At 51.2% G+C, this 27,824-nt stretch overlaps 1 protein-coding gene across 1 annotated transcript; it reads right to left on the bottom strand.

The window, feature by feature from the left end:
- Nucleotides 1–26,921, bottom strand: PEX39 (peroxisomal biogenesis factor 39). Its single transcript, XM_069608921.1, has 2 exons — nt 26,789–26,921; nt 1–2,247 (listed from the first exon to the last, which is right to left on the bottom strand). Exon 2 carries the CDS (start codon nt 2,135–2,137, stop codon nt 1,769–1,771), a length of 369 nt encoding a protein of 122 aa, XP_069465022.1. The 5' UTR covers nt 2,138–2,247; nt 26,789–26,921; the 3' UTR covers nt 1–1,768.
- Between the last annotated feature and the right edge of the window lie 903 nt (nt 26,922–27,824).

Below are 27,824 nucleotides of genomic sequence, written 5' to 3'. Positions count from 1 at the left end.
TTTACAATACAATACCATTTTATTTATACAGCAGCTTCATACAAATGTATCCCGATACATTTTACTGGCACAATAAAAATAAAATACACGTCACAATGTCAAATGTGATTCTAAGAAATAAAATTAGCAGGGTGGCAAAGAGGGGAAACTGATGTGGTGCGAGGACCCCACGCAAGACCACAAGGTGGCAAAACGGCCTGTGCGCCATGGCGCGGGCTGGGGGTACAGATGCGATATGGACCCCCCCCTTCAGGAGACAGGACCACAAGCGGGGGGTGAGGAGCGGGACAGCAGGTGAGGTACAGATTGATCCCCAGAGGAGGCAGACATGTAGGGCGGTGTGGAAGGGTAGCCAGCAAGGCTTGGGGGACTGCAGGTGTGGCACAGGAAGTGGAGAGGCATGGAAGGTTGTGCGAAAACGCATATAGGCAGCAAGTGGTGGGGTGGAGGGTGAACCAAGGTGAACGAGACCTTGGAGGCTATCTTGGTCTATCCTCCTACAACTCAAAAAGCAGATGAACGAGTGATACAACAAATGTGCTCTTTCTGGAACAGCCCACTAGCTAAAAGAAGCGATCATTTAATGAGCTCCAAATCTGGTGTCTTGGTGTGAATCAGAAGCACACAGGGGAGGGAATTGGTCGTTAAACTAGAAGACCTTGGGTTTTGCAGAGGAGACAGCAAGCCAGCCAATCGGATGGCCAGCCCACCCAATGATGGAACAGCTCTCCAATCCACAAGAGGGATACCTTCAGGATGCTCTTGGTAGAATGATTAAGTAACATCTACTGTTGTGGGCAATTAGACCAAACGGCACCCCCTGGGGTCCTTGAACCAGCGCTACTGCCACAGACCCTGCATCTTTATTTTATTCAGTAATGTTGGTGGAGTTGGGAAAGCCTTCTGGTATGCAGAGTGCACATGAGCGTTACATTAAATGCAAGCACCAGAACGTTTAGAGATTTGAGGTGGACAGGTCTGGGTCGATGTGGCGACCGATTGGGGCAAAAGGACTATTAGAATGGGACATGGCATACTGGCAGAAATGGGCAAAGAATCCATGATGAAGAGTGAATCTGGAAGCTTTGCCTCCAAATGACCTAAAGGCAAATCTAAATTCAGAACCATGAAAGAAGTCATCCCGGTGGAAAGGTAGCAATTAACAGCTGTCCCGGGGTGTACTCCAGACACAGGCTGTCCAGCTGTGCACTTCATTACACAAAATCAATATGGCTTTTCCAGCATATACTAGGCCCTTTCACGGGAGGTAAAAGGCTCAAGGTTTAAGTCACCAGTGAAGAAGAGTATGACCCAAACTGGCTCTTGTACGACTAATGGTTCAAAACTGAGCCTCGTAGGGCTGCAGTCCATGGCAAAATAAAACGCATGCCTCAGGTGGTAGTTGGCTGGTTAAACAGTGAAAATAGGTTAGGATACTTAAAATGAGCATTACATCTCAGGGTGTGTACAGGATTTTCAGCGAGCCAGCAATGAAGGCTAAGGTTTACAATTGGGATGGGTGCGAGAACCTACTTAATTAACTGGTGTGTCCTCTTGCACCAAGGACTGACCCTGGCCAGAGAGCAGACTCCACAGCATTTCAATTTTGGAAATATAATTTAGCATCCTCCTGATATTTCTTTGTTGACCTGAGATGGAAACATCTCAGGGAGGGCATCTCGTCAAGTTGGGGCTGAAAGGGCCTACCGTTGGGTTTGGTACAACAGGGGTAGGTAGGGTGGGGCCTCCTGGAGCTAGTAGTATCCAATCAGACAGTTGTTTCCCAGGGCTTCGATCGACGGGGCATTTGAGAGGCAGTTGGACTCTCCTGGGTGGCGTTGATGTTCAGCTTCTGCAGTCCAGGAATTTCCTGCCCACTCTGGACCAATTGCAAAATTTCAGAAAAGGGAACAGAAGAGTCCTCATCCCCTTCCTCCCCGCCACATCCTGGCTCCCTGACACCGGCAGCTTCGTCGCCTTTCAACCCACCACCTATTGGATCGTCCATGTCTCCCTTGTCCCCACACCGCGGCAAAGTATCATCATCATCGTCGTCGTGTGGCTTAAGATCCAGGTCCTGCCTCTTGTCCCAGATCTGTACGACCTCCTCTGCAGCTCCCTTCTCTTGAGCAGCCATTTTTCCTTTATCCAGAGGAGCGGAAATTGAAGTTCGGTCCTGATCCCAGTCGATGGCTCTCTGGGAGAGAGAGGCTAAAGTACTGACGTTGTCCAGGGTGAGAACTACACCTAAAAAAAGGAAGACAAGAAAGAAGTTTATTTTTTGTGTACAACATCTTCAATCTCTCCTAATGAAGTCAACAAAGCAAAACGAGCAGAAGATTGAACACATCAGCTTACACAAACGAGACCATGGTCAAGTCAGGGCTTCTTGCACATTTGCCAAAACCAACGACATCAAGGTATATAGTCTGACTGCTTCCAGGCAACGATACACTGCAAGGTTCCATGACGCAAGACCAAAGCCATGAAGGGCGGCAGATGCGGCTATATAGTAACAGGCAAGATTGGTGTGAAGACAGAATTTTTTCTGGTTTTTCCCAAGACACTTCTAGTGTCCGGGTTGATGGGTTTTGGGTCTCGACATCTGCGCGCCAAGCAGTGAGTGAACGACAGGGAAATGAACTGATGGAAATCATTTTCTGTTGCCGTCAGAGGTGTGCACACCCCCAGGATCTCCACACAAGATACTCAACATCAATGTGCAAATCCCTTTCTAAAGTTCCCCTGAACAGACTGCACACTTCCCAGACTTATTCCTGGTCGGACCAGGTCCTCCCAATGGTCTTCCCTGCACCCCTCAGCATTTCGAAATATACGTGCCATCATCACCTTAAGCCCAGAGCCTTTCGGCTGGACTCTCTGCAATGGACGCTTAAGGCACATCAAAAGGTGATTGCGAGATCCCAGGGGCCCCTACCCAGATAACGGGCCACGTGCTAACATTGTGATGCACGTTCCCAGTTTGTGAGATCCTGTGCCTGGCCATCACTCGGGCGTGGACCTAGATGCAGCCACAGACCATCCACAAGTCTCGCAGGAGAGGGAGATTACCTTTATTCCCCCACCCCACCAATTAATAGGATTTTTGCATTTGCTTAAAGCCTTTTGTTGGTTTGTAAAGAACATAGAAGACATAACGTTATATTGTACACATTAAGAAAGCTGAACGCCTCAAATTGAGTCCATGTCGATGTTCATTTAAAAGGGTCGCTCTATGTGCTATCATGATTAATTTCCCGCTTGCTCAGATTTCTCTCGCAGTGGATCACTCCATCTGTCCACGTTAAAGTTTCCCACACAGCGCGCTGCATTGCTGCCCCCGCCACAAACCCAAACATGGAGACTTAGTACCTCACTCTAGGTCACTAAAGTGGAAATAAAATGAACGCTGGTGTATCTGCGTGGCTCAACCTGCCTTTTAGTGAGTGTGTTCGGTCATCCAACACTAGTTTACCACAGTTGGCTTTTCCCAGATCCTCCAAGGCTACTCGTACCTTAAGAGTAATTTCCTAGTCCCAGAAAGATTTTGCCTTGGAAAATAGAAACTGCTGCCATTAACCGCACTACGGGAACAATTACTGACCTGGGAGCCTGCAGAGGGGCTCACTCCATAGTTGAAATGACGAGCATCCGTCACTAGCATCTCTTGATCCTCTCTCCATAGGCGGGTCGCAGGTTTACAACCAGGTCTTACAATCCAGTCTCTGTGTTAAGGCTGCCCGATAAATGCACACCTTTCATCACTCCAAACCGCTTTCCGGCTTGGAAACGGTCTGCTCTTACGCCTTTCAGTCAAGACCAGGATTTGACATTTCTTGTGGTTTAAGGACTTTTTTTCCTAGCCCTACATCTTCCAGTGGAGTAGGGCTTGGGAAGGTGGCGGCTGCATATATTAATGACCCCACAAGTGCAGTCAATGCAAAGGGAATCTCCTTCAGCTGTCAAAGGAAGGACGACCAGGTAAATCTTTAATAGAAGTAGTGCTCTGCACACATGGTATATAAGGCGGCCCTCTGCCACCTCCTCTCCCTCTCTCATCTCTGATTGCATAACTGCCATTCAAGATTGGTGTGCCGCCAATGATCTTTGTCTGAATGCCAGCAAGACGGAGATCCTCCTCATCGGCACACCTTCACCCTCCTTTCCCCTCAACTCTCTGGCCGGCCTCCCTTGGCCCTCCTCCTACCCCCACCTGCGAGGCTAAGAACCTCGGGGTCATCTTCGACTCCACCCTTTCCTTCTCCGCCCACATCTCTGAGGTCTCACTGCACCACCTCAGAGGTACTCTGCCTTTCCTCTCCTTCCGCCAGAAACTCATGGTATCCCAAGCTCTGGTTCTCTCTAGCTTGGACTATTGTAACAGCCTCTTTCTAAATCTACCTGCCTCCACTCTCCGCCCTCTGCAACTAATCCAGAAAAGGACTGGGAGACTTGTCCTTGGCCTCAAGCCCTGGGATCGTATCTCTCCAGCTCTGAAATCTCTCCACTAGCTCCCAGTCGATGCACGGATTAAATTCAAAACCCTCTGCATTGTCCACAAGGCTTTCTGGGGCCTGGGTCGAAAATACCTTCAGCTATCCCTCCGCAAATACCTCCCCTCTCGAGCTCTTCGCTCCTCTACCTCCAACTCCCTCAGGGTCAGTCGTTTTTCTAAGAAACGAGCCGGGGGTAGATTTGTCTTCGGCTGGGGCCTCCATCTGGAACAGCCTCCCTGCCACTCTAAAACTTGAGAACCATCTCCGGTTCCTGAAGCACCTCAAGACCTTCCTCTTTTCTTCTGCCTTCGCTCCCCCTCTCCCCTGATGATCTGTTCTCTCTTGGCACTGTGCACCTGGCCACCCTCTGTCCTTCGGGCCCAGGTACCTGCTCATCCTGCCACTGTCCTGCAGTGCATCCGGGCCACCCCTTGCACTGGGGTCTGCATCTGTACCCATACAGCCCCCCCTTTTTCTTCCTGCACTTATCAGACCTACCCTGTCTGCTGCCTTAAACCTAGCATTTGCAAATTGCTGGCTGCATTACTACTGTTCGTTGCCTTTATTATTTATTTCTTGTTATTTATCTGTTTCTCCTCTGCTTTGCACTTTCCACTTCACCCCCTTCCGTGCACTTTTCCCCTCCCCCTCTCCCATGCACTTGCGCGTTCCCAATGTCACTGGGCCTAGTAAAATCGCCGTTTTGTTCTCCCCTGTGCCCCTCCCTTGCCTTGTCGCACCGTGAAACACTTGTGTACGAGCGCGATAGAAATAAAATCAATCAATAACTAGGATTCTTTTTCTGTACAGCAGACCCCATTTCAAGTCATAAGGCAATCTCCTTTAGTCTTACTGACTTAACTTCAAGCACTGGCTGCTGCCCTCACAAAAGCAACAAAGCCACGTAGCTGGCGAGCAGCAGTTCCGCTGACCGAGTTTGAGCCAAGAAGCACAAGGCAACTCATGGATTCCACATGCCCAAATAAATAGGTTTCCAATTAACAAAGTATGCATACCCTTCAATAAGATCTGAGCCGACATGCACCTTCACTTCCCCATTGCAATGTGACAGAGCATACTTCATAGCCTGCTCTCGTTGTCATGTGGAGCAACCAGCTCGATGCCCATAGGGGTCCTCATAAGTGTGACCTGCGCAGACTCCCACAGCAGCTCCTTTACTGCACTGTCCCTAGGTTTACGGTGCTCTTTTCCTGCTTCACCAGCCCCATCCATCCTTGCTGCATTGTGTGTTCGTTTTTGGCATTTTATTTAATTTCTGCAACTTTTGCCATTTATTGCTGCTCACCCAGTCTCCCCTGGCCCTCTTCCACTTCCCAGCCATTTGGGCCTCAAGACCCACATAGGATAAGCTATCAGCACAGCCCCTGCCCAGGCAGACCACAGGGCAGCCCCTGAAGAAGCAGCTCCAGTCCGTGTCTGCCTGTGTTCACCTAGGAAGCCTGCCACAGTCAACCAGCAGCGACTGATAAGTGTGGTGTGGGTGGGTGGGTAGTACAGCTATTGCTGTACTCCATTAAAAGCCCACCACTCTTTATTACCCATTATAAATATGTCACCTCGCTTATAGCCCATTTGTATTAGTCAGCCATATCTTGCACTAGTCTATTTGTGTAAAACCTCACCCCTCCTATTAACGAATATCATATGCCTACATGCAGTTGGGCCAACTTTGTCAGGTAGAAATTCGGTTAGCTCAATTGCCATATGTAGCCACACTCTGCATTTAGCAAATGCAAGGACCACCAACTCGTCTGATAGAATCGTGCAGCTTAGCCACACGTCACATTTAGATTGAGAGTGAGATGAGATGTGTATCATCATATAGAATTGTGTCGATTGGATGTCCATAAAAATACCAAATTGAATTTTTTTTTTTAATAATGCGGGGGTGGGGAGCCCCAGCCCCTTTCCCCCCACCTTACCATTACCTTTTCCCCACCCCACACATTTTTTGTAAAAGATTCCCAAAATTGCAAAAAAGATGCAGTCATTTTTCCATTTGGTATTTTTCTTGCGAGCATTTCTGCTGATACTGTGTAGATTAGCCACATCAAGGAACTTGGAGAGTAGCCAATGTACTAATCACCCCACTTCCTCCAACACATCACCAAATACTAGACACGCCAACTGTTACACTAACACACACCTACACAACCTTACAACAACAAACCTGGACACTGAACCTTACCCATACAGACACAAGCCAGTGCGCACAACCTGAAATACCATCCAATCTACACATACAACACACAGACACTCCTGATCAACAGTCACATTGAAACAACGCAGGCATTGGACCTTACCCGAACGGATACAATAAGCCACTGCACCACCTTCCATCTGCAAACAGCACACACAGACGCCAGTTTCTGGACCCATCTTATCACTTTGCCCTCACTAACCAACCCGTCCTCTTTCTTGCAGAGCCACGCGAGTGCCTGGAGACTGCCCTCGGGTGGTAGCAGTGTGCGGTATAAATCAAGCTAACAGTCCAAACAGAGGTTTACTAGAGTGTTACAAGAGAACTGGGGTCTGTAGACTAGAAATGTGAGTGAGGCATTAGTCCAGCAGCAGAGTGGGGTGTCTCAAAACAAGCAGCCTTGGCAAGAGGAGCGAGCCATCAAAATACTGCTGGAGGACAGGAGGTAGCAAGGGGGGCGAGGAGTCTCCCATCGGAAGTAGCCAAAAAGCGAGGCCCCGAATAACAGCCCAGAAGAGGAAGCAATAGAAAGAAAGAAGAAAACAAAAATAACGGAGAAAAGGGAAAAGGAATAGAACAGCTTGAATTGCAGACCAGAGATTAAGGGCAGGGAGGCATCTCCCAGGCCAGAGGAGAGGTTACACTTCAATGTATCCACGAGCAGGCAATGGGTGGCGGGAAGGGTCAGGCGATGGAGTGCCTGGCTCCCCAGTAAGGTCAGGTTGTGCCTGCCTCTTGAGAAGCACTTAGTCTAGAGCTCGCTCGTTTGCTTTCCCAACCAAGTAAACAGTACTGAGAAAACGCCTACGGGATGTAGGAGTTTGATCAACACAACCCCTCCGAATAAATAGGGGGTCAGGATTGCACATACAACCCCCCCCTCTGAATACAAAAGGGGGAATTGGGATTGCACAACCCCCTCCAAATACAAAAAGGGTCATAATTGCACATACAACACCCCCCCCCCAAATAAAAAAGGGGTCAGGATTGCACAACAACCCACCCAAAAACAAAGGGGGTCAGGATTGCACATACAATCCCTCCAAATACAAAGGGGGGCCAGGATTGCACATACAACCCCCCCCAAATACAAAAAGGGTCATAATTGCACATACAACACCCCCCCCCCCCACATAAAAAAAGGGTCAGGATTGCACAACCCACTCAAAAACAAAGGGGGCCAGGATTGCACATACAACCCCTCCAAATACAAAGGGGGTCAGGATTGCACAACAACCCCTCCAAATACAAAGGGGGTCAGGATTGCACAACAACCCCTCCAAATACAAAGGGGGTCAGGATTGCACAGCAACCCCTCCAAATACAAAGGGGGTCAGGATTGCACAACCCCTCCACCCCAAATACAAAGGGGGGCCAGGATTGCACAACAACCCCTCCTCCCCAAATACAAAGGGGGGCCAGGATTGCACAACAACCCCTCCTCCCCAAATACAAAGGGGGCCAGGATTGCACAACAACCCCTCCTCCCCAAATACAAAGGGGGGCCAGGATTGCACAACAACCCCTCCAAATACAAGGGGGGGGCAGGATTGCACAACAACCCCTCCAAATACAAGGGGGGGGCAGGATTGCACAACAACCCCTCCAAATACAAGGGGGGCAGGATTGCACAACCCCCCCTCCAAATACAAAGGGGTCAGGATTGCACAACCCCCCCTCCAAATACAAAGGGGTCAGGATTGCACAACCCCCCCTCCAAATACAAAGGGGTCAGGATTGCACAACCCCCCCCTCCAAATACAAAGGGGTCAGGATTGCACAACCCCCCCTCCAAATACAAAGGGGTCAGGATTGCACAACCCCCCCTCCAAATACAAAGGGGTCAGGATTGCACAACCCCCCCTCCAAATACAAAGGGGTCAGGATTGCACAACCCCCCCTCCAAATACAAAGGGGTCCGGATTGCACAACCCCCCCTCCAAATACAAAGGGGTCAGGATTGCACAACCCCCCCTCCAAATACAAAGGGGTCAGGATTGCACAACCCCCCCCTCCAAATACAAAGGGGTCAGGATTGCACAACCCCCCCCTCCAAATACAAAGGGGTCAGGATTGCACAACCCCCCCCTCCAAATACAAAGGGGTCAGGATTGCACAACCCCCCCCTCCAAATACAAAGGGGTCAGGATTGCACAACCCCCCCCCCCCAAATACAAAGGGGTCAGGATTGCACAACCCCCCCCAAATACAAAGGGGGTCAGGATTGCACAACCCCCCCCCCCAAATACAAAGGGGGTCAGGATTGCACAACCTCCCCCCAAATACAAAGGGGGTCAGGATTGCACAACCCCCCCCCCAAATACAAAGGGGGTCAGGATTGCACAACCCCCCCAAATACAAAGGGGGTCAGGATTGCACAACCCCCCCCCCCCAAATACAAAGGGGGTCAGGATTGCACAACAAACCCTCCCCCCAAATACAAAGGGGGGGCCAGGATTGCACAACAACCCCTCCAAATACAAGGGGGGGCAGGATTGCACAACAACCCCTCCAAATACAAAAGGGGTCATGATTGCTTAAACTATAGGTGACAGGATCCCTTCTCTAGTGGAGCTATTGAACCCTCCTCCCAGGGTTCTCCGCATATCTAGCCCCGCTATTTATTTGCTAAAATTTATTTCACAGCGTCCAAGCACCCCATTTTGTAATGCAACCACGAGGAAAGTGTCTGGTCCACTTCTTCCAAATCTGGGGTTTAATCATGTCAGTTCCCGGATATGATGCCCTGCTCAGCCTAAGGCTTATGGTGACCTTCTCAGCTGCAAGGAAACGATGCTGCTCTCTGGCAAGCAGTAAAGTCCTCAAGGGGGTCCACCTCCTGGGACTTTCCCTTAAGCCACAGAAGCGTGGCCCGGTGACCAGAGGAGCTTCCAGACTTCTAGCAAGTCTCTAAATCCCCCCTCAGTCTCCAGTGCAAAGCAGCAGTCTCGGCGACTACTGGCTCTGTTACTCTCGTCACCTTCTTTGTTTGGCCTTACCTACTAACTTGCTTTCCATCACTACATCCGATTAGTGATGCTTCATTCTTATTTGGGCAATGCCTTCACATTGGTCAGTTCCTAGAATGACCTCCCTTGCTCCTGCAGACCTGGATCTTTCTGAACTCCTAAAAAGGCCTTGAGGCCACCCTTACCAGGCCAAAGTCCGACCTCCTTACTAGCGCCGAGCTGGACCGCTACAAAGTTTATTCTTGGCTTCCATGGCGATTAAGCTCCTGCTCTTTGCGATAGTAGGTGGGCCACTGTCCTGTATTTATTTTCATTAAGAGCACACTTTCTACCTCCAAAAAAGGACTTCTAAAGGGGTAATTTCTATTCAGGTGCATTTTAAAGTGTAAAAAACAGGGGTTTGGGGGGACCCCCCACCCAAAAAGAAAATAAATGAGATGGACATTTTTTAGATGGAAACATTTCGATGGAATGGCATTAGATGCAATGGTTTTAGATGAAATGACCATAAACCCCCACTGACCGGCAGAGAAAAAGAAAGAAATGAAGATGGCGTCGAAAGTCGAAAACGAGCAGCTGCCAGTAGATGGGGTCAGCAAGGACCCATCTTCCAGCCGGGCACCTGCAGTTTATTTTTTTATTTGGTTATTGTAGGATTTCTCTGCTCAAGCGAGCAACACCCCCTTTCCAGAGCGTGCAGTTGCAGGATGCATCTGCCGCCAGCAGCGGGCGTTTTTGTTTGGAATCCATCAGCCACAATAACTGCTGGGCCACTGAATTACCACTTGCCACTTTTCCCACCTGAATGCTCCCACTAGCACCATGAAGGTAAGCTTAGTCCTAGTGCAGCCTCTCCAAAAGCACTCCACGTCCAGTGGACGTCCGCGAACTCCTCCGCCCGAGCATGCACATTGCAGCACATTGCAGCAAGGCGTCGGCGTGCACAGCATTCAAGCACTAGCAGTGGCTCACCATTGTCCGCGCCAACTGGCTTCTTTATTATTTTGCCGTCTGTGCCAGGTTTTAGCCTCTGGCATGTGCGGTCCCGCTGGGTTGGTGCTCTGATAGCAATGGGAAATTCTTCTCTTAATCGCCCAGAGGTCAGCACATGGGTCTCCTGCAACGCGGGTGTTGGCCAAGCCCCCGATAGCTACGCATTTAGCAGGTAGGGAGAGGGTGTTCTATCGCTATAGAGCAAGAATGCACCTATATTCACAGGCTCGTGGCTCTGATGGCAGAGCATGCCGGTCACGGCAGCCAGGGCTCTGCGGCTCCCACCTTGGACTACCTTCAGGTAGGCCACGGCTCTGCAGAACGGCTTCCTGTCTGGTGTTAATGTGCGCCCCGATGCCTGCCTGTGGGCTATGGATAGATGAGCAGTGGAAGGGGGTGTGGCCTCCTGGGGTAGGCCACCAGTGGAAGGCAAGTAAGGAATCCCCATTAGGCAGGGATCCATCTGAGATTACAGCCAGGTGGTAGGGGGGGGGGGACCTGCATCAGCCATTAGTAGAAGTCTGTCAATCACATGGTTTCCCCCAAGTTCAACTTGCACCACCTTGCCAAGAATAAACTGCACGAGCCAAAAACAATGACAGATGCGCAGGTATGGTAGGGACATTTGGAAGGGAGAACTATGCTACATACGAGACCAGTAGCCAGAGGACCGTAGGGTCTGGAATATTACAAACTGGTGGCAGTGAAGCAAGGTCTAACTAAATATTAAAACAGTTATCTTTATGGCCAGTAAATCCAACATGATTCAGTAAACTGTACAAGAAGACAGACGTTTCCTCGCCTGTACCAATACCCTCACTTCCATGATACCAGAACACAACCGAAAGTGGGGATGGGGTGGCAGCGAATTCAGGATGATGGAAAGTAAGGGCAAGGAGGAGGTTTGCCATTTCCTCCCCACAGGACTACCCTAGGCCTACAACACACGGGTGCTTTTACTCCAACATCACCGCCGCTCACCTTCTATTCCATCTTTTTTATTTTGTTCACACATTCAGTGGCCACTTGGCTGCACAAAAGAAGACTCCCTTAACCGTTCCAGAACACACAACTGGTCAGAGTACTATACCAGAGTGGATACACCCAAGCAGGGTCTTGCCCAACTCCTATAAACACAACATGTCTGCCCTCTTCTGAAAACCCCTCTAAAAGGGTGTTTGAGAAATAATACCAGCCACCATCCAGACTTTCTCCTCCACCACCACCAATGGCACTAGCAGCTTCCGTGACAGCATCACAGCGAGCGAGATCCTCCCAGCCCAGGAACAACTAGCGAGATCCTCCCAGCCCAGGAACAACTAGCGAGATCCTCCCAGCCCAGGAACAACTAGCGAGATCCTCCCAGCCCAGGAACAACTAGCGAGATCCTCCCAGCCCAGGAACAACTAGCGAGATCCTCCCAGCCCAGGAACAACTAGCGAGATCCTCCCAGCCCAGGAACAACTAGCGAGATCCTCCCAGCCCAGGAACTCTAATAAAGCCACCCTTCCAAGAAGGAATATAGTTCCAAGTCACCTCACATCAGCCCTCACGTAAACCCACTCCACATAGGACCATTCCCAGCAACTGTAGACCCTACAACCTCAGAGAACCCAGGGAAATAGCTGTGGCCCAACTCCATGCTCATAATGGCACGCATGCCTTCTCAATTCTCTGGAGGTACACTTCCACACTTATGTCACAGAAACAGACACCCTCATTGTTCTGCAGACAAAGTAGTGCATAAGGCATGACAGGTTTGCAGTAGGTGTAGGTTTTAGTGCTGCGTTTAAGACTGTAGGTCACAAGGGACCCTGCTCAATCGCCTATCGGAGGCAGCATTCCAGTTCCCCCTAGTCCACCTCCATAACATCTCCAATTCCCATCATGTCTGCTGTGGACACCCACAAGCATCCTTTGAACGGGAACCACCATAATGTTCAGACTAGAATATGCAAACTATCCCAGCCTGCGTGAATACAGAAGAAGTCCCATCCGTCTGAAAGTGGTCCAGAACAAGGCTGCTCACTAGATGCAGCCCTAAGACTCGATCACACCAGCTTACATTCACCATCCACATCACTTTCAAGACCCTTAGTAACAGAAGCTCTGCCATAAAATTAAAGCTTCAACCCTGGATGCTCCTCAGACAAGCATTACCCAGAACCCACAAACCCCTCTGCAGCTCAGGAGGACACACACTGGCACTCTGGATGTGTTGGACTATAAATCCCATCAGCTCTGGTCTGCATAATCAATGACAAGTCGAGAGCCACAGGTTCTAGACCCCTGCCCTATAACAATACAGCCCAACACCAAATCCAAGAAAAATAAGGTACTCATTTTTCTGTACCACCTACCATACCTACCAGAAGCGCACAGAGACTAATCATTTTACAAAGCTGCACTATTCAAATCCATGAACTGAAAGATAAGCAGGGGTGCTTATGAAATACCCCAAAGACCATCAGTAAGCCAAAGTAGGTAGCCTGGGCTGCCCCCCAGAACTCTGAAGTAAGGGCAGCCATAGGTCTTGGTCTCCAACCTCAGAGCAGACAAGGCTCCCTGCAGGGACTAGTGGCAAACTCCGCATTCAGCTGGAGGCGAGCAGGCAAGGCTCCCTGCAGGGACTAGTGGCAAACTCCGCATTCAGCTGGAGGCGAGCATGCAAGGCTCCCTGCAGGGACTTTTGGCAGACAAGGCTCCACTTTCAGCTGGTGGTTGGCAGGCAAGGCTCCCTGCAGGGACTCGTGGCAGGCAAGGCTCCCTGCAGGGGGTCGTGGCAAACTCTGCTTTTAGCTGAAGGCGAGCAGGCAAGGCTCCCTGCAGGGAGTCGTAGCAAGCTCTGCTTTTAGCTGAAGGCGAGCAGGTAAGGCTCCCTGCAGGGAGTCGTAGCAAGCTCTCCCTGCAGGGACTCGTGGCAGGCAAGGCTCCCCGCATGAACTCAAGGAACAAATCCTAAAGCTGACGCCAAGGAGGCCATGCCATGCATATAGCTCCTGAAAACGTAAAGAACTGACAAGACTGTAGCAACTGCAGGACATAAATGCCAGGGCCAAAACAAAATAACACGCAGCTAAGCAAGGGAAGGATCTGGCTATGCCAAGGCTGCAACAATACCCCAAGAGGTGACCGAAAGAGGGCAAGCTGGATCATGAGAGAAACAGGAAAGGCTGGGCTGACTGCATCAGAAAGACAGAGGGTGCAACAAAACCCTGACAGGTGACCTAAAGAGGGCATGTTGGAGCATGAGAGCAACAAGACCCCGACAGGTGACCTAAAGAGGGCAAGCTGGAGCATGAGAGCAACAAGACCCCGACAGGTGACCTAAAGAGGGCAAGCTGGAGCATGAGAGCAACAAGACCCCGACAGGTGACCTTAAGAGGGCAAGCTGGAGCATGAGAGCAACAAGACCCCGACAGGTGACCTTAAGAGGGCAAGCTGGAGCATGAGAGCAACAAGACCCCGACAGGTGACCTAAAGAGGGCAAGCTGGAGCATGAGAGCAACAAGACCCCGACAGGTGACCTTAAGAGGGCAAGCTGGAGCATGAGAGCAACAAGACCCCGACAGGTGACCTTAAGAGGGCAAGCTGGAGCATGAGAGCAACAAGACCCTGACAGGTGACCTTAAGAGGGCAAGCTGGAGCATGAGAGCAACAAGACCCTGACAGGTGACCTTAAGAGGGCAAGCTGGAGCACGAGAGCAACAAGACCCGGACAGGTGACCTTAAGAAGGCAAGCTGGAGCACGAGAGCAACAAGACCCTGACAGGTGACCTTAAGAAGGCAAGCTGGAGCACGAGAGCAACAAGACCCTGACAGGTGACCTTAAGAGGGCAAGCTGGAGCACGAGAGAAACAAGACCCTGACAGGTGACCTTAAGAGGGCAAGCTGGAGCACGAGAGAAACAAGACCCTGACAGGTGACCTTAAGAGGGCAAGCTGGAGCATGAGAGCAACAAGACCCTGAGAGGTGACCTTAAGAGGGCAAGCTGGAGCATGAGAGCAACACGACCCCGATAGGTGACCTTAAGAGGGCATGTGGAGCATGAGAGCAACAAGACCCCGACAGGTGACCTTAAGAGGGCATGTGGAGCATGAGAGCAACAAGACCCTGAGAGGTGACCTTAAGAGGGCAAGCTGGAGCATGAGAGCAACAAGACCCTGACAGGTGACCTTAAGAGGGCAAGCTGGAGCATGAGAGCAACAAGACCCTGACAGGTGACCTTAAGAGGGCAAGCTGGAGCATGAGAGCAACAAGACCCTGAGAGGTGACCTTAAGAGGGCAAGCTGGAGCATGAGAGCAACACGACCCCGATAGGTGACCTTAAGAGGGCATGTGGAGCATGAGAGCAACAAGACCCTGACAGGTGACCTTAAGAGGGCATGTGGAGCATGAGAGCAACAAGACCCTGAGAGGTGACCTTAAGAGGGCAAGCTGGAGCATGAGAGCAACAAGACCCTGACAGGTGACCTTAAGAGGGCAAGCTGGAGCATGAGAGCAACAAGACCCTGACAGGTGACCTTAAGAGGGCATGTGGAGCATGAGAGCAACAAGACCCGGACAGGTGACCTTAAGAGGGCAAGCTGGAGCATGAGAGCAACAAGACCCTGAGAGGTGACCTTAAGAGGGCAAGCTGGAGCATGAGAGCAACAAGACCCTGACAGGTGACCTTAAGAGGGCAAGCTGGAGCATGAGAGCAACAAGACCCTGAGAGGTGACCTTAAGAGGGCAAGCTGGAGCATGAGAGCAACAAGACCTTGACAGGTGATCTTAAGAGGGCAAGCTGGAGCATGAGAGAAACCGGAAAGGCTGGGCTGACTGCATCAGAAAGAGACCTAGGGTGCAAGGCTGGACAGCTCAGATGTCAGGCCGCCCAAATCCTATATTGGTTCAGGTAGAACCTGAGGTATTGCGTCATGAAAGGACCTACACGTTTCCCAAATAGGGTTGAAAAGCAGCATAGAGTGATGGACATATGGTAACTTTAGAAGTGCCCCCCTCATTGGCTACCGAACGGCGGGGGCGCAAACGAAAAACTTTAAGGCGGCAAAAAGACGTGCAGGTCATAATGTGAACCTCGATAATTACGAGTAACGCTTCCAGGTGGCTATAAATCTATGGCTAACGGTCTCCAAGTAGAAAAAAATGAACCCAAAAGGTCAGTAGCAAGACTAACCCTTATGCATTCCCAATCTCTGGGTCTCAATGTGCCCAGCCCGTAACTTGCAACATTCAGAGTAAGCTCCAGAACTGTGACCACTACAGCAGACAGCTTCCCTACCACTCTTCAAGAACAGCCAGGTGGCCGGAACTGCCCACTCCAGCGCATGCAGCAGCCCTTAGCACACAGCCCGAGGAAGCAGAGAGCAGACTGCTGCCTTGAGCATAACTCCATGTGGACCTGTTAGTTATGCTGGCAACTCATCCCGGTCGGCCAAGAGGAGCACGCCACACGCTACCCAGTGGCCCATTAGGGTCATTCCTACATGTAGGATTCCCTGGTCAGAGTATGAGTTTAGTGGCCTCTGGGGCAAAGTGTAGGGTTTTCACCCAATACCTCTTTTCATTCTGGGACAAATGTTATGGGCGAAATGCAATTCCAGGTAAGGTAGAGTTAAGAGCTACGCAGACAGACAAAGGAAAGGCCCTCCTCTTTAGTCACAGGAACGCTCCCTAGGGGACAGGTGTGTGACAGGGGAAGTTATGGAGATTGCATTAATTGAAGTTTTATTATGCACTACCATGCGAGCAACCCACCGAAAAGAACCTGGTTTACATAGTGGCGGTGCGTTGAGGACACAAGGAGTTTGGATGGCAGGAGTTAAGGTGGTCAGGAGTCTTGGCGTTGAAAAGAGAGAGATTGGAAAGTAGAGCCATTGAATCCCACACTGTATTCCGCAAAGCCATCAAGACTAACCTCTTTGTTTGAGTTCTCAAAACCTACCTGCAACGCACTAACATGTAACTACCGAAATGTTTCCAAGTATTTTTCTAGGGCGGCTTCACTGTAACCCTCAAGTAAGCATTCCTAACCTCTGCTCCAGCGCCTCGATGTCTGCGGGCTGTTTGTGCGCTTTACAAATTCAAATAAATAAATAAAATAAATAATTAGAGCTTTGAGTCAACCGACCGGTTTGGAAGATGAAGGAACAAGAGTTTGTTTGAAAGAAGAAAGAGCAGAAAGAGGCATGGGATTTACAAGGGATAATCAAGTGGGTGCACAAGGAGCGGGAAGATCGGGATTTACAAGGGATGATCAAGTGGGTGCAAGGAGCGGGAAGATCGGGATTTACAAGGGATGATCAAGTGGGTGCAAGGAGCGGGAAGATCGGGATTTACAAGGGATAATCAAGTGGGTGCACAAGGAGCGGGAAGATCGGGATTTACAAGGGATGATCAAGTGGGTGCAAGGAGTGGGAAGATCGGGATTTACAAGGGATAATCAAGTGGGTGCAAGGAGCGGGAAGATCGGGATTTACAAGGGATGATCAAGTGGGTGCACAAGGAGCGGGAAGATCGGGATTTACAAGGGATGATCAAGTGGGTGCACAAGGAGCGGGAAGATCGGGATTTACAAGGGATAATCAAGTGGGTGCAAGGAGCGGGAAGATCGGGATTTACAAGGGATAATCAAGTGGGTGCACAAGGAGCGGGAAGATCGGGATTTACAAGGGATGATCAAGTGGGTGCACAAGGAGCGGGAAGATCGGGATTTACAAGGGATGATCAAGTGGGTGCACAAGGAGCGGGAAGATCGGGATTTACAAGGGATGATCAAGTGGGTGCACAAGGAGCGGGAAGATCGGGATTTACAAGGGATGATCAAGTGGGTGCACAAGGAGCGGGAAGATCGGGATTTACAAGGGATGATCAAGTGGGTGCACAAGGAGCGGGAAGATCGGGATTTACAAGGGATGATCAAGTGGGTGCACAAGGAGCGGGAAGATCGGGATTTACAAGGGATGATCAAGTGGGTGCACAAGGAGCGGGAAGATCGGGATTTACAAGGGATGATCAAGTGGGTGCACAAGGAGCGGGAAGATCGGGATTTACAAGGGATGATCAAGTGGGTGCAAGGAGCGGGAAGATCGGGATTTACAAGGGATGATCAAGTGGGTGCACAAGGAGCGGGAAGATCGGGATTTACAAGGGATGATCAAGTGGGTGCACAAGGAGCGGGAAGATCGGGATTTACAAGGGATAATCAAGTGGGTGCAAGGAGCGGGAAGATCGGGATTTACAAGGGATAATCAAGTGGGTGCACAAGGAGCGGGAAGATCGGGATTTACAAGGGATGATCAAGTGGGTGCACAAGGAGCGGGAAGATCGGGATTTACAAGGGATGATCAAGTGGGTGCACAAGGAGCGGGAAGATCGGGATTTACAAGGGATGATCAAGTGGGTGCACAAGGAGCGGGAAGATCGGGATTTACAAGGGATGATCAAGTGGGTGCACAAGGAGCGGGAAGATCGGGATTTACAAGGGATGATCAAGTGGGTGCACAAGGAGCGGGAAGATCGGGATTTACAAGGGATGATCAAGTGGGTGCACAAGGAGCGGGAAGATCGGGATTTACAAGGGATGATCAAGTGGGTGCACAAGGAGCGGGAAGATCGGGATTTACAAGGGATGATCAAGTGGGTGCAAGGAGCGGGAAGATCGGGATTTACAAGGGATGATCAAGTGGGTGCAAGGAGCGGGAAGATCGGGATTTACAAGGGATGATCAAGTGGGTGCAAGGAGCGGGAAGATCGGGATTTACAAGGGATGATCAAGTGGGTGCAAGGAGCGGGAAGATCGGGATTTACAAGGGATGATCAAGTGGGTGCAAGGAGCGGGAAGATCGGGATTTACAAGGGATAATCAAGTGGGTGCAAGGAGTGGGAAGATCGGGATTTACAAGGGATAATCAAGTGGGTGCACAAGGAGTGGGAAGATCGGGATTTACAAGGGATGATCAAGTGGGTGCACAAGGAGCGGGAAGATCGGGATTTACAAGGGATGATCAAGTGGGTGCACAAGGAGAGGGAAGATCGGGATTTACAAGGGATGATCAAGTGGGTGCAAGGAGCGGGAAGATCGGGATTTACAAGGGATGATCAAGTGGGTGCAAGGAGCGGGAAGATCGGGATTTACAAGGGATGATCAAGTGGGTGCAAGGAGCGGGAAGATCGGGATTTACAAGGGATGATCAAGTGGGTGCAAGGAGCGGGAAGATCGGGATTTACAAGGGATAATCAAGTGGGTGTAAGGAGTGGGAAGATAGGGACTTAGAAGGGATAGGGATTTACAAGGGATAATCAAGTGGGTGTAAGGAGTGGGAAGATAGGGATTTACAAGGGATAATCAAGTGGGTGTAAGGAGTGGGAAGATAGGGATTTACAAGGGATAATAAAGTGGGTGTAAGGAGTGGGAAGATAGGGACTTAGAAGGGATAGGGATTTACAAGGGATAATCAAGTGGGTGTAAGGAGCGGGAAGATAGATGGGGATAGGGGTTAAAGAGGTGCAGCATTGACAGTTACACGAAGAAGGGTAGGTGGCATGATGTGCACACAAGGTTCTCCAGCCAGCACAAAAATGACCATCAGTTCCTGCTGTCCGTAGCACCCATATGAAGACCCGGGGAACCATGGGAAGAATCAGCCCTGGCCTAAAGTGGCATACACTACAGCACCACAGCCTCCCCGTAAGACATAGCCAACGAGGGGGCGGGAGCTCTGGATCGAGGTAGAGCATGGCACAGACTACAGCACCACAGCCTCCCCTTAAGACATAGCCAACGAGGGGGCGGGAGCTCTGGATCGAGGTAGAGCAATTGATATAAACTGAGATCAACAGATTTGAGAATCCACTCAGTAGTCCCAACGGTACCGGGGCACGTAGGAGATTGTTAAATTGCTCTTGCCTGGGCAGAGTACAGTACACACTCCTAGCATGGGGTAAAAGTAGAGTGCCCGCCAAGGCATCTGGGCTGGGGAGCAAGAAGACCTCAAAAGCGCTGGTTGGTGAAGAGACATGGGCAAAGGATGGCTGCCGCAGCTTTCTCCTGGCTACGGGGAAAGATATGCCATCAAAACAAAATAACATTCAGGGGCTGGTGAGGTTTGATCTAAACCAGTAGGCGTGGAAGAAGAGGCACAGGGGGAGAATAAAAGGTAGTAGCAAGACCCTACAAATGGGGTGGGGCAGATTTTCCATTATGCTCTCCTGCAGGAGTGTCGGAAACATAACTCAGCTGGGTCCTATGATGGTATTTGATGCTCGAGGACCACAAACAGATGTCAAGAGGTTGCTTGCGTTCCATCAGGGCAATCACCAGCCAATCACTTCCAAGCCCAGAGGGGATTACTTTGTGCACTGTTGGTACTTTCATGCTATTAATAACACAATGGTACCCTAAGGTACTAATAGTGTTACAGAAAACAATATGCCTGCAATCATCTGGTGACAAGCACCGGTCCACCACCACCGACGTGCCGTCCTGGCAGGTGGTGGATGTACATAGCCGGCTGTCCGCAAACAAAATTACTTCACCTTGTGTGCTGGTTTCTGGCAGTGGATGCGAATAGCACGGGCAAGTCTGGGTAAACGATAAAAAAGCCACCTGGCCAGGCACAGGGGGCAGCAGATACTCCGCTATAATCAATGCCTCGTTTCAGGTTTCTCAAGGGGTGGGGAGGGGCCTTCAAACCTTCCTCTGCAGTGCGCCCTCATGCGACTCGTTTCTCTAGCATGCAAGTCTTCTTTCGTGGATCTCAAACTAGAGGCGCAGTGTGTAGAACAGGACATTTCGATGGAAACATACGTACTCTGTGTTCATGGCAAGGCAAAGGGAGAGCTTGCCAGGTTGTGTGTTCTGAATAACCGTGCAAGTGCAGACGTTTAGCCTATCTGGCCTCGCTAAGAGAACGAGCCTCCATAGCCTTTTACTGCACTTCAAAGTCGCACAACAGGGGCACAAATATAAAGTCGCATGCTACTAACCAGGCACCAAGAATCAATTATCACCAGCTAAAAGCTAGTGCGCATTCTGAGGCCTGCTCGCCAGACATGTCCCAAACTTCGATATATGCTTTGGGCAGGCGATGATGGTGTTCTTCAGAACATGCCCTCTGCATGCACAGACTAGGCGAAGGGACCGGTCCTCAGGACCACAATCCTCTGCTGCTTTGCTTGTAAGCTCAGGGGCACCTCCCCACCCTGGCAATGCAGCTCAATGGGCACTTTAGCACTTGAAAAGTGTGTGAATGCGCTCCTTCTCACCAGCTCTCAAACTGAACGGTGGGTCGCGGTATGTGCCACACCTGCCTCACCATGCACCACTGAGGGCAGGGGAACCCATGCCTCTGCAGCATCATGCTGTCTAGGATGCTCCCCAACCAATGCCGATCCCATTGTGTGCACTTCCATTCAAGGAACGGAGAGATTTGATATTTCACTGGTGACTACTTCCATTTACTGTAGGCTTATTAATCCATGATGGCAGCAGGTTGGCTTTATTAAAGAGATTGGGTAGGCTTCTCTGGGCAGGCTTGTCAACACATTAGGTACTTGGGTTTCATAAAGCCCAACTGCTGCCATGTTCATGGTCTCTCTGGTCGCCAGAGCCTGCAGGAAAACATGTTGGGTTTAGTTAGTAGAAGTAGCAGCACTAGGCTGCTGTATTGATGTGCAGGGATTCTAAGCAAACAGGCTGGGGCACGTGGCTACACGTGCATCTGTTCTAGGTTGTTCGGGACTTCTAATCATGTGCGGGTGATCTGTAGAATAGCGTCTTTGCTTCCAATATGCGTTTCCGTGGTGACCCAAATCAGTTCTTCATGCTGGGTGGGTTTGAAGTGGTGCGTTGTGGTGGGAGCCTAAAGGGTTTACATGTCACGTCTAGGTTCCACTGTTCAAGGCCGTTCAGTCAGTTCCTGCGCTTACAAACATACCATTGAAGAAAGAAAACACGGCTAAGGCCCTGGGGAGCATTGTTACAGACGGTATACAGGGTACTGCTGTGGGGGAGGGGACCGAATGATAGCTACTGAGAAGATCACTTGACTTGGGGAGGAGAAGGGGTGAGGTGGTGCTTGAAAATAGTCAGCAGATGGACAAATTGTAGAATGAGCGCAAGGCTAGTGCATGGGCATAGTGCCTACGTGCAGACACACAAGAGCAGGTTAATGAGGAGACAGGTACAGGAGCTATATAGTGAGTAGAAGAGGCTGGCAGAGAAGTCCAAGCATGCCAGCAGGTGAGGGTACATATTGGGAACCCATTATGTACCCACAGGTAGGTATAGGGGGGTTCCCTAGGTACATACAGGACCAGTGGAGTGGGCTAACGAGGAATGGTGAAGTGACCCACCCACCACAGACAAACTCAAGCACGCCCCCACATCCCTCCATAGTAGGCGATGGACCCTCAAAAAGCAAAAAAAACAAAATTATATATATATATATATATATATTTAAAAAAAGTGTCCCAGGAGGCAGAGGGATATGGGGATCCCTCTGCACCAGTAAGTAAGGGGGCTTGGAGGGAGTGGGCACAGACCTCTGCGCACCAGTAATCGGGAGTGGGGGGGGCTTGGAGAGAGTGGGCACAGACTGCACCAGGTGGGGTGTAAGCAGGTGGGGCTTGGAGGGAGTGGGCACAGGCACAGACCTCTGGACTAGTAAGCAAAAGGGCTTGGAGGGAGTGGATACAGCCCTTTGCACTAGTAAGCAGGGCTTGGTGGGGCTTGCATGGAGTGGGTACAGCCCTGTGTACCAATAAGCCGAGGGCGGGGGGGGGGGCCTTGGAGGGAGTGGACACAGACCTAGCAAGGGGGCTTGGAGGGAGTGGGCACAGACCTAGCAAGGGGGCTTGGAGGGAGTGGGCACAGACCTCTGTGCACCAGTAAGCAGGGGGGGCTTGGGCATAGACCTCTGCGTACCAGTAAGCAGGGGGGGTTTGGGAGGAGCGGGCACAGACCTCTGGAGGAAGTGGGCACAGACCTCTGCACCAGTAAGCAGGGGGGGGGGCTTGGAGGGAGTGGACACAGACCTAGCAAGGGGGCTTTGAGGGAGTGGGCACAGACCTCTGCACCAGTAAGCAGGGGGGGGGCTTGGAGGGAGTGGACACAGACCTAGCAAGGGGGCTTGGAGGGAGTGGGCACAGACCTCTGTGCACCAGTAAGCAGGGGGGGGCTTGGGCATAGACCTCTGCGTACCAGTCAGCAGGGGGGGCTGGGTGGGAGTGGGCACAGACCTCTGCGCACCAGTAAGCAGGGGGGGTTTGGGAGGAGCGGGCACAGACCTCTGGAGGGAGTGGGCACAGACCTCTGCACTATTTATTTATAAGGCGCTTACACGTGCTTATACAAAAATAGTGTTTCAAAGCGCCACAAGGGAAGGGAACAACCGAGCAATAAACAATGAAATTGACAATTAATAAATATGGACAGCGGTCCTACTAGGCCTTGTGACATTTGGAGCGTGTAAGTGCAGTTAAAGGATAAAAGGTGGAGTGGGGGTAAGTGCAAATTAGGGTCCTCTAAGGGAGGAAGTGCCAGAGGTACCCGTTGGGGAGGCAACAGTGCATGGTCAGAGACATACCAGATGAAGTAGGGAGGTCCACCGCCCAACAGGTAAGTGCAGAACAGAGGAAAACCACCCAACAGCCGAGTGTGGGCCCAGAGGGCTGTGCTGGGGGCGATTGGGCAGAAGGACAGGACCATATTGGACTCTTGAGGGACCAGGCCACCAATCTCAGCAACAGAGGGGATGGTTAGGAAGGGAGGAGGAGGAGAGAAATGTCTGGAGTTGTGCAGAACGAGGTGGTCCGGTTCAAGGAGAAAGAGAAACATCTGCCCCCAGCTCTCTGCTTGGAGAAGCGTTTGATCAGCAGAGAGTTGGAGCCAGAAGGGATCTGGAAGTTTTTAGTGGATGATGCAAAGGGTCTTGCATTTGGTGCCAGTGGAGAGATTATAGAGCTGGAGAGATACAGTCCAAGGGCTTGAGGCCAAAGATAAGTCTTGCAGCCCTATCCTGAATTAGTTGAAGAGGACAGAGTTAAGAGAGAGGAAATTGAGGAGGAGGCTGTTAACAGTAGTCTAGCCTGGAGAGGACCAGAGCTCTGGAGACATTCAGCTTCTACTGGAAGGTGAGAAAAGGGAGAATTCCCCCAAGGAGATCCAAGTTGAAAGTGTACCTTCTTGGCTAAGTCCAAGATATGAGGAGTAAAGGAGAGGGAGGAGTCTAAAATGACCAATGTTTCTGGCCTCAATGGAAGGAGATGGGGGTGAGCCCATACAGGATGGCCAGAGTGCAAGAGGAAAAAAGGGAGCAGGTGTCCAGATAGGAAGGATCTCGGTCTTGGTGGCATTAAGACAGATCATTGGAGGTGCACCAAGACTGAATAGCAGACAAGCAGTCAGGGACGATGGAGGGGGAAGAGGGGAGCTTGAAGAAGAGTTGTGTGCCATCTGCATAACACTAAAAATTAGGATAGAAAGCATAGATCAGGTGAGCAAGCAAGGTAGATGTTGAAAAGCCAAGGCGAGAGGATAGAGCCCTGGGGAGCACCACAAGTAGAGAGTGGTGGAGGAGAAAGAGCACCTGTGAAGAGCGGTCAACCAATCCAGTGCCCGTTCTGAGATGCCAAGAGTATCCTGAAGCCGCTTTATGAGCATAGAACGGTTGACCGTGTCAAAGGCAGAAGTGAGGTCAGGGAGAATGAGAACAGCAGGAGAATTGGACAGTAGTAGGCCGGACACGAGTGGTCAGCTTAAGGCTTTTTTAGGAGGGGGTGCACAAGGGAGTGCTTGAGGGGAAAAGTAGGGTGACCAGACATCCCGGAAATTGGAGCTGTCCCCCTTTGTTAAGATTATGTTTACATTGGGAACTGCAGTGGTCCCGGTTTTTTGGCAGTAGATCTTCATAGCTGGCAAGCACAGCTCGCACAGAAGAAATGCTTCATTTTACAATTTAGGATAGTGTTAGTTTATGACAAATTATATGGTGTTTATTTGAACAGCAACTCTTAAACCCCCCTTCTCCTCCAACCGCTACTGAAGTGTAGTGCCTTGAGAACCGCTTTCAAGAGTTAGACCTACGTTCATGTTAGTTGTCCTGTCACGGTTTTTTACTTTTTGAATCTGGTCACCCTATGGAAGAGGGGAAAAAGCCAGATGCTAGGGAGTGGTTGCAAAAGCCAACACGAGCCAGAGCCGAAATAGTGTCCTTAATGGTTCTGGAAGAACAGGGAAACACCTGTTTGGATGAGACCTTCATAGAGCAGACTAGTCTAGAGATCTCATCCGTTGTGACAGGTGAGAAGGCGGAAAAAGTAAGAGGGGGAGGAAGAGAGAGGTCAGAATTTCCTGAGGTTTAGAGGTGAAATGGGTGGGCTTGCAGTGAGTGGGTATAGCCCTCTGTGCCCTCGTAAGCAGGGGGTGGTGGCCCCTTCAGGGAGTGGGTACAGACCTCTGTATACTAGTAAGCGGGGGGGGGGGGGGGCTTGCAGGGAGTGGGTACAGACCTCCACACTAGTAAGCAGGGGGGGCTTGCAGGGAGTGGGTACAGACCACACTAATAAGCAGGGGGGCCTTGCAGGGAGTGTGTATAGACCTCTATACTGGTAAGCAGGGGGTCTTGCAGGGAGTGGGTTCAGACCTCTGTATACTAATGAGCAGGGGGGCTTGCAGGGAGTGGGTACAGACCTCTGTATACTAAGCAGGGGGGTCTTGCAGGGAGTGGGTACAGACCTCTGTATACTAGTAAGCAGGGGGGCTTGTAGGGAGTTGGTACAGACCTCTGTATACTAGTAAGCAGGGGGCTTGCAGGGAGTGGGCACAGACCTCTGTATATTAAGCAGGGGGGGCTGGCAGGGAGTTGGTACAGACCTTTGTAAACTAGTAAGCAGGGAGGCTTGCAGGGAGTGGGTACAGCCCTCTGTATACTAGTAAGGAGGGTGGGGCTTGCAGGGAGCGGGTACAGACCTTTGTACTAGTAAGCAGGGGGCTTGCAGGGAGTGGGTACAGACGTCTATACTAGTAAGCAGGGGGGGGTCTTGCAGCGAGTGGGTATAGGCCTCTGTATACTAGTAAGCAGGGGGGGGCTTGCAGGGAGTGGGTATATACCTCTGTATACCAGTATGCAAGGGGGGCTTGCAGGGAGTGGGTATATACCTCTCTACACTAGTAAGCAGGGGGGGGGGGCTTGCAGGGAGTGGGTAGAGAGATTGGCATACTAATAAGCAGGGGGGCTTGCAGGGAGTGGGTATATACCTCTCTACACTAGTAAGCAAGGGGGGGCTTGCAGGGAGTGGGTACAGACGTCTATACTAGTAAGCAGGGGGGGGTCTTGCAGCGAGTGGGTATAGGCCTCTGTATACTAGTAAGCAGGGGGGGGCTTGCAGGGAGTGGGTATATACCTCTACACTAGTAAGCAAGGGGGGGCTTGCAGGGAGTGGGTACAGACGTCTATACTAGTAAGCAGGGGGGTCTTGCAGCGAGTGGGTATAGGCCTCTGTATACTAGTAAGCAGGGGGGGCTTGCAGGGAGTGGGTATATACCTCTGTATACTAGTAAGCAGTGGGGGGGCTTGCAGGGAGTGGGTATATACCTCTACACTAGTAAGCAGGGGGGCTTGCAGGGAGTGGGTAGAGACCTCTGCACTAGTAAGCAGGGGGGGCTTGCAGGGGCTCAGAGGCAGGCACTAGAGCACTGGTACCTCATCCCCTCCCCTCTTCCTCCTCCCCTCAGCATCAGTGAGTCAGGGGCCTGATAATCCATAGCATCATCCATTCGTCACGCTGCCTCTCACGAGAGTACGTTTCCTTGGATTCCTACGCCCCCTCCTCATCTCCCTCACTCCTCAAATCCATCCCCCGCCCCTTTCTCACACCTCCACTAATCTCCCCCCCTCCCTCCTCCCAGCACGGCGGGGCGGGGGGTTACAGGCAAATAATATGCATGCCACCCTTTCCCCCCATGCCACCCTTTCCCCCCCCATGCCACCCGCCCCCTGCACGCGCACCCTACCCTTGCTCCTCAGTACTCCCCCCTCTGTTTTCACCGATGCCTTGCCCCGGGCGGGCGGGCACGCACGCACGCACCCTCGCCCCAGCCTGACCTGCCCGGATGCTGCAGCTGCACAGGACCCGGCGGTGTGGCCCCTGGCCCCTCTGCTCGCGCTGCTTCCTTCCTGCCGCCTCGAGCCTCAGCGCATCCAGCGAACAATGGAGCCTCTGAGATGGAGGCGGCGCGCCGCGAGCCAGCAGCAGAGGCAGAGGCAGAGGCAGCGGCGGCAGGGGCAGACCACGCGAGGCGGCGCGGGGGCGCGCGGGCTGTACCAAGCCGCACCAAGCGGCACGACTCGCTCATCCGACGCCCCGCCAGCGACACCGAGGAGGGACTAGCGGCACCGCCCGGCCCGGGCGGCCATCTTAGGAGCCTAGCTCCTGAGACTGCCAGGCCTGCTTCCTCACACACGAGAGGCAGCATTAAGTCAGCCGGGGCCAGCCGTCGCTGCACCCGTGTCCCGAGCTACGCTGCCGGGACCCACTCTGCCTCAGAAGCACTTGTAGCATTTCTTCTCTGTGCTCAAGAGTCCGAAGTCAGGTTTCAAGGCATACATGCCAACTCTCGCGATTTAGGCGGGCGACTCCCGATTTTTAGTGAAAAATGTTACTATTTGTCACATTCATCCCCCTAAAATAATTATAGCCCCCAATGCATTCCTATGGCAAAATGTGTGTCTCAAGATTTATCTGATGAAATCTCCCTCACAGGTGCGCCAGAATGTTGCCATCAATGCAAGAGGCCGCTGGTAATTGAGAATTTCAGGGACCAGCGTCCATTTAAAAGCTGTAAAAGCAGTGGCAGATTATTTATTTATTTATTGGTTATTTAAATGGCACATGCACTTAAACAAGCGTTTCAAAGCACTCCAACGCAGAGAGGGTGAAAGCAGAAATTAACATTCTTAGTTGGCATTGGTATATTCAGAATAGGCAAGTACTATGCGTTTCAGTGGTACAACATAGGACAAGAGAAATACAGACTGTTACAACTGATGACAGAAATATTGCACTTGCCTGACAGTAGTTACAATTGGTAACCGCTAAACATCAAGTAGGGAGAGAGGGGAGGGGGTGGAATAGGGTGAT

Source organism: Ambystoma mexicanum, chromosome 4q, assembly GCF_040938575.1.
Source record: "Ambystoma mexicanum isolate Mex_15411 chromosome 4q, UKY_AmexF1_1, whole genome shotgun sequence".
NCBI lineage: Eukaryota > Metazoa > Chordata > Amphibia > Caudata > Ambystomatidae > Ambystoma > Ambystoma mexicanum.
The sequence above is the reverse complement of the archived record's forward strand: the minus strand, read 5'-3'. Positions and strand labels throughout refer to the sequence as shown.

What these genes read in the sequence shown, in the direction of transcription:
- PEX39 (XM_069608921.1), bottom strand. Translation starts at nt 2,137, where the DNA reads ATGGCTGCTCAAGAGAAGGGAGCTGCAGAGGAGGTCGTACAGATCTGG.